At 40.0% G+C, this 16,435-nt stretch overlaps 1 protein-coding gene across 7 annotated transcripts in view; it reads right to left on the bottom strand.

Annotated features, from left to right (window-relative positions):
- The window catches only part of MON2 (MON2 homolog, regulator of endosome-to-Golgi trafficking), a 180,742-nt gene that overhangs the window by 47,654 nt on the left and 116,653 nt on the right, over positions 1-16,435 (bottom strand). For 4 of the 7 annotated variants that reach the window (XM_065568308.1, XM_065568270.1, XM_005303169.5 and 1 more), the window contains exons 25-29: positions 15,640-15,838; positions 10,650-11,272; positions 4,756-4,899; positions 4,183-4,200; positions 3,757-3,885 (exon numbers count right to left, since the gene is read on the bottom strand). In XM_065568308.1, coding sequence (XP_065424380.1) covers positions 3,757-3,885; positions 4,183-4,200; positions 4,756-4,899; positions 10,650-11,272; positions 15,640-15,838 — 1,113 coding nt within the window. The remainder of the gene's footprint in view (positions 1-3,756; positions 3,886-4,182; positions 4,201-4,755; positions 4,900-10,649; positions 11,273-15,639; positions 15,839-16,435) is intronic. The other 3 variants (XM_065568361.1, XM_005303172.5, XM_065568221.1) reach the window with 2 other exon arrangements.

The following is a 16,435-nucleotide window of genomic DNA, read 5'->3' as shown; positions in this document are numbered from 1 at the left end:
CTGAAGAACTTGTGGATCTAGAGGCAGAGGAGGCCTGGAATTACTTGAAGTCAAAGTTGCAGAAACTATCAGAAGCCTGCATCTCAAGAAAGGGGAAAAATTTTATAGGCAGGAGTTTTAGACCAAGCATCTACAACCAGAGAGGTGATTAAGAAAAAGCAGAAAGCCTACAAGGAGTGGAAGATGGGAGGGATCAGCAAGGAAAGCTACCTTATTGAACATGTAGGGATAAAGTGAGACAAAGGCCAAAAACCATTTAGAGTTGGACCTTGCAAAGGGAATTAAAACCAATAATAAAAGGTTCTATAGCCATATAAAGAAGAAAACAAAGAAAGAAGAAGTGGGACCAATAAGCACTGGGGATGGAGTGGAGGTTAAGGATAATCTAGGCATGGCCCAATATCTAAACAAATACTTTGCTTCAGTCTTTAATGAGGCTAATGATGAGCTTAGGGATAATGGTAGGATGACAAATGGGAATGAGGATATGGAGGTAGATATTACCACATCTGAGGTAGAAGCCAAACTCGAACAGCTTATATGGGACTAAATCGGGGGGCCCAGATAATCTTCATCCAAGAATATTAAAGGAACTGGCGCATGAAATTGCAAGTCTATTAGCAAGAATTTTTAATGAATCTGTAAACTCAGGGGTTGTATTGTATGACTGGAGAATTACTAACACAGTTCCTATTTTTAAGAAAGGGGAAAAAAGTGACCTGGGTAACTACAGGCCTGTTAGTTTGACATTTGTAGTATGCAAGGTCTTGGAAAAATTTTGAAGGAGAAAGTAGTTAAGGACATTGAGGTCAATGGTAATTGGGACAAAATACAACATGGTTTTACAAAAGATAGATCATGCCAAACCAACCTGATCTCCTTCTTTCAGAAGGTAACAGATTTTTTTAGACAAAGGAAACGCAGTGGATCTAATTTACCTTGATTTCAGTAAGGCATTTGTATGGTTCCACAGGAGGAATTATTAGTTAAATTGGAAAAGATGGGGATCAATATAAAAATTGAAAGGTGGATAAGGAACTGGTTAAAGGGGAGACTACAATGGGTCATACTGAAAGGTAAACTGTCAAGCTGGAGGGAGGTTATTAGGGATCGGTTTTGGGACCAATCTTTTTATTACTGACCTTGGCACAAAAAGTGGGAATGTGCTAATAAAGTTTGCGGATGACACAAAGCTGGGAGGTTTTGCCAATACAGAGAAGGGCTGGGATATCATACAGGAAGATCTGGATGACTTTGTAAACTGGAGTAATAGTAATAGGATGAAATTTAATAGTGAAAAGTGCAAGGTCATCCATTTAGGGATTAATAACAAAAATTTTGGCTATAAAGTGGGGATTCATCACTGGGAAGTAACAGAGGAGAAGGACCTCGGACTATTGGTTGATCACAGGATGACTATGAGCCGCCAATGTGATATGGCCGTGAAAAATGCGGTCTTGGGATGAATTAGGCAAGGTATTTCCAGTAGAGATAAGGAGGTGTTAGTACCATTATACAAAGCACTGGTGAGACCTCATTTGGAATACTGTGTGCAGTTCTGGTCTCCCATGTTTAAGAAGGATGAATTCAAACTGGAACAAGTACAGAAAAGGGCTACTGGGATGATCCGAGGAATGGAAAATCTGTTTTATGAAAGGAGACTCAAAGAGCTTGGCTTGTTTAGCCTAACCAAAAGAAGGCTGAAGGGATTATGATTGCTCTCTATAAATATATCAGAGGGATAAATACCAGGGAGAGAGAGGAACTATTTCAGCTCAGTACCAATGTGGACACAAGAACAAATGGATATAAACTGGCCATCAGGAAGTTTAGACTTGAAATTAGACGAAGGTTTCTAACCATCAGAGGACTGAAGTTCTGGAACAGCCATGCAAGGGGAGCAGTGGGGGCAAAAGACACATCTGGCTTTAAGATTAAGCTTGTCAAATTTATGGAGGGGATGCTATGATCGGATAGCCTAATTTTGGCAATTAATTGATCTTCGACTATTAGTGGTAAATATGCCCAATGGCCTGTGATGGGATGTTAGATGGGGTGGGATCTGAGTCACTACAGGGAATTCTTTTCTGGGTGTCGGCTGGTGAGTCTTGCCCACATGCTCAGGGTTTAGCTGATCGCCATATTTGGGGTCAGGAAGGAGTTTTCCTCCAGGGTAGATTGGCAGAGGCCCTGGGGGTTTTTCGCCTTCCTATGCAGCGTGAGGCACAGGTCACTTGCTGGAGGATTCTATGCACCTTGAAGTCTTTAAACCATGATTTGAGGACTTCAATAGCTCAGATATAGATTAGGGGTTTATTACAGGAGTGGGTGGGTGAGATTCTGTGGCCTGCATTGTGCAGGAGGTCAGACTAGATGACCATAATGGTCCCTTCTGATCTTTAAGTCTATGACTCTATGGCAATGAGCCATTAGGAAAAACAGTAGGCCTTAGGAGAAGCCTTCCTGGGAACGTTCCAGACGGCTCTAAGTAATGGCTGCTATGACTCTACAAGGGCAGGTAACCAGACCACATGAATCTGGACTCCATCTCGGGATGTCTGTATTTTTCGACAAACTGGCTGGGAACTGGTTTTGGAACAAAGGGTTCCCACCATATGCTAAAGCTATATAAGGCAGGGAGTGACATCATCGGTTGTTCTTCATTAACCACACAAGACAATTCCTGGAACCATCCGAGGAACAAGAACTGAACTGTGGGAAGTGCTGGACCTAGACTAAAAGGATTTCTAGCCTGTGTATGAAAACCTGGGGATTCCAAGCTGCAAAGCAAGTATAGCCTGTGCCTTAAGAATCTGAAGCCAGTGTGTATCATCAGCCTGGGTGAAAATTTGCTAATTCGTATCCTATGTTTCTAGTATCTTAGGCTTAGTTTGCATTTTTGTTTATTTCAATCTGCTTGGATCTGTGTGCTCTCTCTTAAATAAGAGCATAAGAATGGCCATACTGGGTAAGAACAAAGGTCCATCTAGTCCAGTATCTTGTCTTCCGACAATGGCCAATGCCAGGTGCCCCAGAGGGAATGAACAGAACAGGTAATCATCAAGTGATCCATTCCCTGTATCCCATTCCCATCTTCTGGCAAACAGAGGTTAGGGGCAACATCCCTGCCCATTCTGGCTAATAGCCATTGATGGACCTATCCTCCACAAATTTATCTATTTCTTTTTTGAAATGTATCTTTTGTAGTTAATAAACTTGTTTTTGCTGTATCTAAACCAGTGACTGAGCAAAATGCATGGGAAATTGTAGCTCAAGGGGCAAAGGCTGTTGCATATTCCTCTCCACATTTTTTTTGGGGTGGGGTGGGAGGGAGGAGACCCTCTATGACCTTACATTGTACAGTTCCCTGTGCAGCACAGGATGGTATAATTCTGGGTTTATACTCCCATGGGGGAAAGGGGGTCCTAGGCGGAAGGTTTGTGGTTATTTTGGCTGTAGCCTTTTTATTGTTGATTCATGCAGAGGCTGGTCAGAGAGCCTGCATGTAACTGCAGCTGGATGTGTCCCTACCTGTGTGAATGCTGGTGGAAGTATAGGACCAGGAATGGCTCTGCAGCTTGTCAAAGCAGCACAGAGTGAGAGGGAGCCTAGGCTGGTGGGTCAGAGGACTCAGTGGTACCCCAGTTTCATGTGGCACCCCGGGGGAAACCCATGACAGTACTATCTACACTGTTCCCTAATGGCTCCAAATAAAAGTCACTACTTTAGTTCATAAACAGAATGAAAACTTTTTACCTTAATAATGTTCTGAAGAACTTTCTCATTAACTACAGCTTTGTGGCAAGCAGTCTTTTGGTATAAATCCACCACAACTTCCAAAGATCTCTCAGCAAATGGTACGTAATTCAATGCTACCCATTCTGCCTAGAAAAATAAAATTAGTACACTACTGAAGAAAACATGAAAAAACACTAGTTATGTAATAGAAAACTTACATTTTACATTTACCTGTTTTAAAGCATGCAAGATTCTCAAGAATACTGTATATTTCATAATGTAACAGTTTTGATCCAAGCAAAAAATAGTTTATGAAGAAAAAAACATAACATTCTGAGTAAGAGAGCTTGAAATAGATTTGGGTAAGGTAAATTTTAGTAGGTCAAGTGTTGTATTTTATGCAAAACTACTATATTAGGACAATCTTAAGGAAATTTAACTCACCGGTGCAAATAGTTGTATCTAGTGGGATTCCATTGTGTACCAGGACAAACAGAATAAGAAAAATTAATACATATATAACAATTACCTCAAATTATATTAAATTATATTTTCATGCTTACTGAAAACCATCAGTATGTGCATGGATTTAAAGAAATTTTATTGTGTTCTATTTCTCCACAGCATACAAGATTCAAAAATTGTCCACTACCGTGGAAGAATTTTTCAGAATAAGGTTACTTTAAGTCCAATTAAATTTTTAATATAAAACAAAGCAAGATAGTTATGTCAGATTCCCTGGGAAGATTCAGATTTATTGTGTCTGATGTTTGTTAAAAGCTTTTCCTTTAGGGAGGAATGGAAAGTTTGAATAGGAAAGAAAATTTCTGTAGAGGATGAAAATGCCTGCAAAAACTAAATAATAATAAATTAATTGATAGCACAAGATGTACAGAAAGTTTTTCCAGATGGGGGAAAATGGATGCGTCTTGGTAAGCCACATCCATCTGAAGCTGAAAGGACTGTTCACAAGATGATATATTCAAAACAGAACAGATATGATACCTAAGAAATTACCTGATTATATTTTGCATTTGCAATGTGTTTCATTTCCAGCTGTCCATATTGTGGCGGTTTACAGGAGAATTCTACAAATGCCAAAAGCTGATCAAAGATTGCTGGATACATTATTTGCATGTTTTCTGAACCTACACATATGGCCTATAAAAACCAAAAGCCAAACATTATAATACAATATTTATCCCATGAAATTTCAGCATTTAAGAACTGCACCAATATTAAGAGCTTTTAAAGAGGCTCTTAATATTGGTGCAATATACTCTCAGAATATACTTTACAAAAATATAAATGCAGATTTATCAGCAATTTCTTGGCCATATTTGCTAACTATGTTTATTTTTTGTTTAATCCATGTTTGCTCTTGCTATGTTATCATAATGTTAATTTTTTGAGACAATACAGTAAATGCTGTGACGACAGATTGGTGGCATAAATGCAAGATGGCTGCTGCAGGATCAAGCTGAAACTGGACTCAGCAAGCATGATGCCATAGTAATAAAATTTGTGTCTTTGTGTAAGTTTTCTTGTCTGTTGACCTGTGCCATAGTGTTTTGAAGTCCTACTCTGAGGAACAATTAACACTGCAAGAAGTCATCATCACAAGGCTTTAAATGGTAGTTCAAAAATGATACATTTTAAGAAGGAATGTACATCAAATGAGGACTATATGGAAGATTTAAACAGAACTAAGAACCATAATACAGCTTTATAATACAGGGCTTTCTAGTTAAGATATTCTTAGAAGATGTCAATTGAACAGAACAGGATGATGACTTCCTGCTGCTACATAAATTCTGAGGCAAAGCCAAGACATTTATTTTCAAAGCAGAAGCCAATGATCCCATAAAGTTACTCCATTAATTTTCTTTAACATCAAATGTCTTGCCCCTTCCTCCTTGGGGTTTTCCAAGCCCTTCTCCATGTTAGAAGACTCCTTCCATTTTATTACTCCACAAAAGGCCCTATGTCACATTAATTCTATCTCCGGGGACGACTGTAACGCACTTGCAGGCAATCAAAGGAGCATCTAGATAATGAAACACTCCCTCTCCCAACACAAATGGATTGTGCAGCCATCACAGTTCTCAAACACCTAATAACCTCAGGACATGAGATAAAGCTCAAATACTGAATTCTGATCGGTGTGGCACTAAACCACTAGTCTAAACAAAAATGTTTGATATCCTGTAGATTTAATAATTTAGTCTGATGGACGTTGGTGCACTGGAGTGACAGTCCTTCACTGTATTTTGATAAGTTAAAAAAAGACAATGCATAAGAATAAAAAATAGGATTATTAGGTTTTAAAAACAAATCATATATACACACACATTGATCAGTCACGGGAATCTAGAAAGGAAGAAGTGAAAAATACTCTATGAAACAGACTTTGAATGAGAAGGCAAAGTCATTTGGGCAAACTGGGTTAAATTTTCCAAAGCATCTATCATGAGAGAATGTACACAATATTTAAAAAATCCATATATTTTGGGTCAATGTCCAAAAACTATCAAAGGTTCTCCAGTGGGGAACTGTATTTGAAAATAATCCAAAACAGATACCATCAAAGACATTAGAAACTACAAAGTAGTCTTGCAGAGTATGACTGAGGCTACGTCTACACTACGGGGGCGGGGGGGGGGGAGAATCGATTTCAGATACGCAAATTCAGCTATGGGAATAGTGTAGCTGAATTCGACGTATCTGATCCGACTTACCCCGCTGTGAGGACGGCGGCAAATTGACTGCTGCGGCTCCCCCATCGACGGCACTTACTCCTACCTGGACTGGTAGAGTACACGCGTTGATTCAGGGATTATCGCATCCGACGAGATGCGATAAATCAGTCCCTGAGAGACCGATTTCTACCCGCCGATCCAGGCAGGTAGTGAAGACAAGCCCCAAGTATGTAAGTGATCTGCAGCGTTTTTAAATTTCCATATAAGAAATAACTTGTACATCACAAGCCATTATATTTTCCCCAGACACCCCATATTAAGTCCATTACTGTAGTTAAGACTACAACATGTCAATCCTCAGGAAACTAAACTGTTGTGCATCACAGACAGAGAACAGACAAGACCACAGTGCCATCAATACCCAAGGCCTCTTCTATGGCAGGGAATTGATTAGGTGAGATACGCCCAGATGATCCCAGGAAGTGAACCATGACCCATACTGCAGATGAAGGTGAACAACCTCCAAAGTCCCTGCCAATCTAACCAGGGGAAAATTCTTTCCCAACGCCAAATCTGGTGATTAGTATGCCCATGAACATGTGAGCAAGACACATTAGCCAGGTATCTAGAAAAAGAATGCCCTGTACCATCTCAGAACACTGGTCCTCCACATCGGTTGTCCCACCTCCAGCTGTGACCAATCTCTGATGCTTCAGAGAAAGGCAAAACAAACAAACAGAATACATCTGGTCAATTGTGCATCAGGAAAAAAAATTCTCTCTTACCCCTGCAGGAGACTGTCTGAAGCTCTGAAGTATAAGATTTGATTATAGTCATTATTTTAAGGCCATCCTGTTCTCCCCATGGCCCATGAAGGAAAGGTATCCCCGTAGGGAAGTCATAGATTCCAAAACCACACAGGTCACAGAACTTCTTCCAAAAACTGTATTAAAGCATACCTTTTAAAAATACATTTAATCTTGTTTTAAAGACTTCAGGCAATGGTGAGTCCATCACCTACTCTGATAAGCTAATCAAATGTTTAACAACCCTCAGAGTTAGGAAATTTGTCTTATTTTAAGGTTGAGTTTATCTAACTTCAACTTCTAGCCATAGGATCTTGTTATGCCTGTCAGCCAGGCTGAAAAGCCCCCCATTTTCCATTTACAAGTCCTTATACTCAGTGATCAAGTCATCTCTTCTCTTCAATAAACTGAATAGGTTAAGCTCCTTAAGCCTCACATCTTAAAGCTTGTTCCTCAGCTCTTGGATAATTTTTGTGGCCCTCCTTTGAACTCTCTCCAGCATTTCCACATCCTTCTTGAAGTATGGACATCAGAACTGGACACGGTATTCTAGTAGTATTTTTAATCAATATTGGATATAGAGCCACTCTCACTTCCCTATTTCTATTTGATATTTCCCTTTTTATACATCCAAGGATTACATTTATAGTTTTTTCCACTGTCACTCCTTTGTTTTCATGAACTGCTTTTGAGTGGTGTGGCTCGTGTGAGAACATATATGATGCAATGTCCCCAGCTTCTACTACTTTCTAACAATAAATAATAATCAAATAATCAGCTTGAGACAGATATCCAGCATGGAAAATTTTAGGCCAAAAGGTTAAAGTCTGAGAAAGTTATAAGTAACCGAAAACAGTGTTTATTGTTATTTGGGGGGGGGGGGGGGGGAGCGGTGTGCAGAGGAATTTCATCCAAAACGGTATGGCTGTTTCGGAGAACCAGGGTAGGGAAAATTTTATTGTTTTGCCCATGTTAAAAAATTCTACTGACCTTTTGTTTGAAATGGTCTAGCACCCCCATGCTCTAGAGCACGGTCTTGAAATCTGACCAGGGCATGGGAGGAACTGTGTGTCCACGGTGTGACTTTTGCTATCCCTGTGAAAATTTGCCCAGTTTTAGCCAAGTTATAAGTCTCTGAAAAATTGGAATTTGCACATGCTCAGTAGAGACTTAGATTTTAGCAGCTAAATTCCTTGGAAGATTCTGTTCAGAATGAACATGCTCCAGCCTGGAGCTCAACAGGACTTTACCTGTAGTTGCAGCTCTGGGATGCTCTGGGCCATGCCTAATCCAGGTCCAAACAGTTAAACTGAGAACAGAAAGCCTGTTTCTCCTCTGCTCTGAATGACCCCCTGCTATGCCCTGACTGCTGGAGAACACTGCCTTATGTGATGCAAAAGGGACAAGAGCTGTATCTGTAAGGGGGGCTGTGAGAATAGATTGGGACTAGGAACTTGAGGGGGGGGCAGGGAGAGGAGAGGGAAACTGGGACTGGGAATTGTGGAGATGAGACTGGGACTGGCTGGGCAGCAAACTGGGACTTGAATTCGGGGAGAGAAACAGGGAGGGTAACTGGAAGACAGCATAAGGGAGAAATACAGATTGAATGAGGGATCAGGATGTGAGCAGGAGACTGGGACTGGTTGGGGGAGCAGACTGGGGGGGGAGCGGGGGAGGGAGACGGATGAGACTAGGATTTGCTGAGCAAGGAGTCTGGATCTGGAGTGAGAAGTCTGAGGACTGGAGACTGACTGGATAAGTGAAGAGAATGGGGTTTGGATGAGAAACCAGGGTTGAGGAAGAGACAGGACTTCGACAGAGACAAGCTGGAGGGGATGGAGCGGAAAAATTCAAGGTTGGGGGGATATGTGTCTATGCCCACTAGAGAACACTCCCCTCCAGAACTTGGAATGGAACCCAAGATTCCTGAGTGTACTCATTCCTCTACTGACAGGAAGTGTCTGTGAAACCCTCTGCCAAAGTCTCCGTTCCCCTTTCAGTGCTGGTCCACATAGAGGATGATAACCTAACTATTGCTATTACCTACTTTCTTAGCTCAAAGTAGCGGAAGTCTGTTTGATGGGTCTAAAGGTTCCAACTCTGCTGCCAAAACACGTGCGTGTCTATATACGTTTTTTCAGTTTGGTTTTTTAAAACCTAGAAAGTAAGTGTGTGTGTGTGTGTGTATATATAAGGAGAGACAGAGACAAAATATGAATGAAAGGAAATATGAATGAGTATGTGGACAGTTACTTTTGCAAAGGAATATTTTTTCAGTTCTAAAAAGAAAAAAAGGTGCATTGGTAGGATGAAGTACAGTAGTTTGCTGTTTTCCTCCACCCAGAATATTTCTTTTAAATGCAGGAAAGTTCCTGGAGGATTATTTCATTTCTGCCCATGCCTTCTACTTTTTAAGCATAGCTCTCATTTTGCAGCACATTAAGAAAAAGTGCTGACAGGTGGTTTCAATTTAAAAGGTATGAGCAACAAGATCTAATCAGTGATACATTTTAAAAGAAAATCAAGGCTACAGGATATAACTAATTTAATCAATAGATTGTTTCCTTCACATAATAGTTGTGTGATGTGAACATACAGATAATCCTTATCTGTTGCCTTGTGTTTTAGCTCTATTACAGAAACTCTTCACTTAAATGAACGGGGCTCTTCAGGGACCAGGTCTTTGATAAGAATTTCTGCAGCAAAGCACTAGTATTTTTGTTACAGAGAAGATTTGGGAAGAGAGGAGAAGAGGAAGAGAGAACTGATGCTTTTTTCCCTCCACTTTACACAACTGCAAGTCCTTAAATTAGGATCACCATCCTTCCAGACTTTGCTGGAGTGAACAATGTAAGAAAAGCTGCCCCCGCAGAGGCTGAGCGTATTGCCTCCACTCCATTTTCATCCCATTAACAACAATGCTAAAACTTAAGTCAAGCAAGCAAATTATTGAACATACAGCACTGAATATTAAGTATTTTCATAGTGATACAGAAGAGATTTTATTAAAGATTACACCATTCATGTCAATCTAGAGCGGCTGAATGGCAAGAAGCCTAGTGTGGTAAGGACAGGAGACAAGGTGAGCTTTGTGAGTTCAATCCTTGAGGGGGCCATTTAGGGATCTGGGGCAAAAATCTGTCTGGGGATTGGTCCTGCTTTGAACAGGGGGTTGGACTGCATGACCTCCTGAGGTCCCTTCCAACCCTGATATTCTATGATTCTGGTTCTGTTTGTTCTTCAAAAGGAGCAAAATTATCTTTTACATAAGAATAGTACATTACAAACCCAGAAGTAACTAGGCAAGTAAGGTTAATTTAACTTAACATAGTGCAGGTGGCAAAGCAAAAGAACCAATACATAGTACGGTTTACCTTTCAAAGGACATCTAAAGCTGTATTATTACCTTTTGTAAGACATCTAAAGCGGTAAGCACTGCTTCCTGCAAACTTGTCAAAACTGCTTCAGTATAAGATGGCAGGATGAAAGGGGAGGCATCAGAACTGATTGGAACTGAAACAGCACCATGTAAAATGACACCAAGCTTTTGGAGATCATCCATGCTGAAACCAGTTTTGATGTGTTGGTAGAGAGCTGGGAATATCTGAATTAAAGCTGTGAGAAAAGGTTGGCTGGGTATGAAAGTCAATTTCTCACAAGTAATTGGAGGCTTTGTACTTTCTGAGCCAATCCTATACCAGGTGTTCCAGGCAGCCCACCAAAGATTTAAATCTTCAATCTCATCTGTTATTATAGGTGGCTCAGATTCATTATATCTTCCAATTCTTTCTCCTATAGAGTCAGTTCTCATGAATGATCTGCCCAGACCAGTAGCAGTCATTGCCCCTAGGAGGGCAGGCACATTAATAGCAGGTGGTGTATCAGGTTTCTCTGAGTCTCGGACAGGAGAGACAATTTGTAAAATTTCCTGAAAACTTTTAAGAGCAGCCAAGGAAACTTCATTGTTTTTGCTGAGTGCTGCAGACTGGATGTGATCAAGAAGAACATCCCAGGCGTTGGAAAAATCTCCTATAAACAAACAAACAAAAAAGTTAAATCAGTTTGAGGCTTTTTTTTTTTCCCCTTCATTTCATAGGAGTTGGAGGAGGGGAAAGGTACCTGCCTTTAACTGCTTTCTGAAAGAAAGAATCAGCTTGTGAACAAAAATGATGCACACACATAAAGGAGAATGATATCATTGTTTATACCAGTGACACTCAGACTTCATCCGAAGAAGTGGGCTGTAGTCCACGAAAGCTTATGCTCTAATAAATTTGTTAGTCTCTAAGGTGCCACAAGTACTCCTGTTCTTTTTGCGGATACAGACTAACACGGCTTCTACTCTGAAACTCAGACTTCAGTGGTTCTAGAGCCAAATTAGCAATCAATATTACCCAAAAGGGTCACAGTAATGCGAGTTCATTGTTTAATTTGCTATAGTACTAGCTATTATATATATACATATATATTTTTGCTGTGAGAATAATACCTTCCTTTGAAAGGTAAACCTTTCAAGGTATATAAGGTTTACCTTTCAAAGGAAGGTATTATTCTCACAGCAATTAAGTTAATATCTTAGTGCAAGTTGATAAATTAATTGGTTAACAACATAGTAAAAGCATCCTTATTGGTTAATAATTAAATCACACAATGTTTAATATCATGTGCTGCAAAGAGCTGCAGGAGTCACATTAAAGAGTTACTTGTGGCTCGTGAGCCTCAGTCTTCTGAGTATCACTGGTTTATACCAAATCTGCTACCTACATGTTGCACTACATGATTGGAAATGCATTTTCTTTATCCTGAATAGTGGAACTGATCCTGTTAGCATTATACATACCATCGTTTTCATAGGGTCAAAGGCCAGAAGGGACCATTTGAATAGATCATCTAGTCTGACCTTCTGCACATCTCAGACCATTAAATTTCACCCCGATAATCCTATACTGCGCCCAATTATTTTAGTTAGATTAAAGCATTTCAGTGTCGTCGTCCCGCACCCACCCACATACCTGCAGCTGGTGAGCTTAAGGGTACCTGCCCTGCCCGCGGCAGCTTGGAGCTTGGGGGCACTGCACAGCTTCCTGCGGGACCCTGCAGCTACCAGCCAACAGGGCTGAAGTCAGGGAGGTCTTTGGAAGTCACGGGTTCCGTGACTTCCGTGACCAAATCATAGCCTTACCCATAGCCAACACAGCTATGCCAGAAAACCCCACAGTGTAGACGTAGTCATGCTTGCAGAAGAGGGCTTCAGTTGGTATAGCTCATGTTGTTTGGGGAGATGGTTTAGCTATGCCAGCAGAAAAACTCCTTCTGCAAGATGCATCTCACTAAGGGGCTCTGCTAGCGTAACTATACCAGCAAAGCATTTGTAGTGTAGATAAGCCCTAAACTTGTTGCAGGGAACATGCAAGGCTCCTACAATGGCAGGGAACTGATTAGTTGAGATATGTACATATTGCAGCAGGCGATACACGCCCCATGCTGCAGAGGAAAGCTGAATAAACTCCAAGGTCCCTATCAATCTGACCTGAAGGAAAATTCCATCCCAACTCAAAAACTGGTGATCAGTTTGGCCCTGAAAATGTGAGCAAGATATACCAGCCAGGCATCTATGAAATAGGATTCTTTGTACTATCTCAGAGTACTGATCCACCCCACTCAATGTCCTGTCTCCAGCTGTGGCCAATCTCTGATGCTTCAGAGAAAGCCAGAACCTTCCCCTCTTCCCACACACAATGTGTCTGGACATTGTACATCAGGGGAAAAAATTCCTTTCTGATCCCTGCAGGAAACAAGCTGAAGCCCAGATGTCTGTTGATTTCAACAGGAGTTAAATGTATATAAAGGACGTAGGGTCAGAATTGTCTTATTGGGTTACTGAATGATGTCAGCATTTTGGTGGCGACACCTCTGGATGCTGCTGCTTCTTGGCAGCATTTCGGCGGATGCTCATCCGCCAGCCAGTACGCGGGCACACTTAGACCCCCGGCAGACACCGAGTTGGGGACCCCTGGTCTAGAGCATTCTGGCCTCATTTCCCTGCTACAGTATACATAAAGAATTGGAACAAGTGAGTTACCATGGAAAACTGAAAATGGAAGACCAAATGCCGTGTTTAACAGCAGAATTATTCTCTCAGTATATTCATTAGCAACCCCCCTAATCTTCCCATAGTTCCCATTTCATTTACTAAATTAAGTTTTGTGTAACTAATATATTCAAAGTTTTGTTAATCCAAGAAACCATTTTAGGTATTTCCATTCATTTCCAATTTAGTGATTGTGCTTCTAGTTGACATAATTAAGTTAGAGAGTAGTGCCTATCTCTCTTAAATAACTCCCTCAATATCTGGCTACTATACAACATGCCCATGACTCCCTGAAGGTATAATTATCATGGAATTTTGTATCATCAAGAGAACCGTAGGAGCATATTGAATGGCTAGGGATCTGGTAGCGCATAATACTATTTGTAGTCACAGATTAAACTGACTTTTAAGGACACATTAAGATTTTCAATTTTTGTCATTACAGGAGGAAGTGAAGGTTGTTTGGGTGCCTTAACTGTACCTTTCCACTGCTTAACATGTATGGATTTCTATTAAATTTAACCTTAACTCTGAATTTTCAGCGTTTGCAATGTTTGGGGTTGTTTTAATTACAATATCCCTGCAATGTTTTTACTCATAAATCACTAGTATGTAGGCAATCTTAAATCTGGTTTTAGGCAGTTTAAATACACGACTAGAAAATAATCATGAAAACTTCACACCTCATAGTACACATATTTCACCACATTTATTCAAATGACTATTTCTACTATATCAGAATTTGCAGGATATCACATGTAGTCAAAGCCTGGTACATTCAATTAAAATTAATTAAAAGGAAACAAGCAGATCAAATATTAATTTTGTTTTTCTTTTCTTTTACCTTTTCTCATAGTCTGTCATGGCAATGTGACCACGTAGATGGCAAAAATTCATCAACACAGCTTGAAATTACCTTTCACCACCTATATACTTTCTTAAATCTACCATTTTTCCATGTATTTAAGAAATACCATTTCACCACTTTACAGTACTTAGAAAATGAAGTTCCTTTTGCAATTCATTAACTTAGAACCCCTCTATGAGTACAAGCCTAACTCAACTGAAACATTTTGTCTATGTTAGACTGTAAGCTTATGTATGTTATACATGATTGTACAGTTCAAGCAGTGTCAGCACTTGCTAATTAATCCTATTTTATATAGCTAATAACTTTGCAAATTCCAAAATGGTGAGTTGTTATAAAAAGGGAGAGGAGAATAAGTAAGGAATGCCAGAGAGAGCTACAAGGAGGGTGAAGAAGCAGAGTGAAAAGAAAGAGGGTGAGAAAAGCAAAAGAGAAGAGAAGGGAGTGTTAAAAAAAAAGAAAGGGGGGGGGGAGAATAGCAAACATAAGAGTAGAAACAAAAAGAATGGTGAGGGGAGAGAAAAGGAAAGATTTAGAAGGAAAAAGAACTGATGGACTTACCACTATTAATTTCAGCTAGTGAAGAGATGCCAATCAAATAATTTGACCTAAAATAACATGTCCTTATTAGAGGGAAAGTGGATGGATAAAGAGGAAGAGGAATCACTTGAAAGAGTGTAATCTTCAATTTCTTCCACTTCATAATGAGTCTCAATTTTTTTCCTTAATAAATTTCCCTTGTTCCTTTTTTAAAATTATGTAGATCATTGAATGTGCTAGTGGACGCCCCAGACACCCAATTTTCCTTTTTCCATTAATTAGTTCACTCAGATGCTCACGTGAAGGATTTAGGAAACTTTACAAGAATACAGCTTAAAAGTCAACAGCAGAAAATAGGACAGAAGAAAGCTACATATAAATGTTAAAATATCATGGCCTATTAATAGTTTGAGACTACAGAACATGTTTTTTTGTGTTAGGAATTCTCTCTCAGCAAATGAGGGGAAAAACCAGCATTTTTGGCAATGATTCAAGAAATGCTTACAAAATTATGATTTTAACAAATATTTGACACCTGGAGTCAGGAATAATAGAATTAATATCAAATGTAGCTGCACTTGGTATTTAAGAATTCTAATTCTGAGCACCTGGGATTACAGGCTCCACAACAGTTATCACGTTTCAAAGCATACTATAGAATACATAGCTATAAGATTAAATACTTTGCCAGTGATCTAATTGAAAAAAAAACTTATCACAAAACAAATTAAAAGTTACATTACAACATCTGGCAATAATATTAAATATCTGAATTGCTAAATTTGACAGAACTGGGATCTAGTGAGCCAATTGCCAGCACTGAAATTGTCCGAGCAAGTTTTATTAGTTAAAAAAAAAAAAAAAAAAACCCACTTCTCAAACATATAGAGAGCCTACCTAAAGGTTGTAGTAAGTATCTCCTAGTGTTAAAGATTCTCGCTACTCCGGCCAATGTTAATACCCATGTCTCAGCCCATTGTTTCTCTGCTGTATCCCTTGAATGATGAATGAGAATATTGCCTCCTCCTGACTCAATCTTCTCTTTGTCAGCTGTCGTGGAAGACTCTCTAACCCTATCCAACAGGTGAAACAGAACCTACGATATTCAGAAAAAGGATGCATTGATTATTTCAGTCACATATTTTAACTCATGTAAATGTAACAAGGAAATAATAAAATCGCGCACATTTTCTCCCTTTCCCTGTTAAGTCCCAGAAGGCACCCGAAGGATTCCTCTATTTCACACAACCTTCCCAGCACCTGTGGAGGTGAGGGTACCTGAATCAGCCAGCTGATCGGATAGGCTGACACATGGATCTTGAGATGAAGGGCCACTATCACCATGATCAGAAACTTTGAGAATATCCTTAGTGCTAATAAAAGACCAACACACTGACAATGCTCCATTCCCAGAGAAAATCTGAGAAACCTATGAAGTGCCTCTGTAGTAGGTATGTGCATTTGTCTCTCTTTTAGATTGGCTGATGTCAAGAGATCAATAGGTCTGAAGTGCCAAGCAGATGGCATGTGTGACAGCAGAATCAAGCTAGGTATGATCATAGTGGAACATGAGTCCCACAAGGGACAAGGAGTCTGCCCAGGTTCTAGGCAAAGGGATTTTTACACATAGGCTTGATTGGCTGGAGAGGGTCAGAAACAGAAGTGGCAGAAAAGCTAAGCCTCCTATTAGATC

Source organism: Chrysemys picta, chromosome 1 (assembly GCF_011386835.1).
Source record: "Chrysemys picta bellii isolate R12L10 chromosome 1, ASM1138683v2, whole genome shotgun sequence".
NCBI classification, from domain to species: domain Eukaryota; kingdom Metazoa; phylum Chordata; order Testudines; family Emydidae; genus Chrysemys; species Chrysemys picta.
Note: the sequence above shows the minus strand (reverse complement) of the source record. Positions and strands in the feature narration are given on the sequence as shown.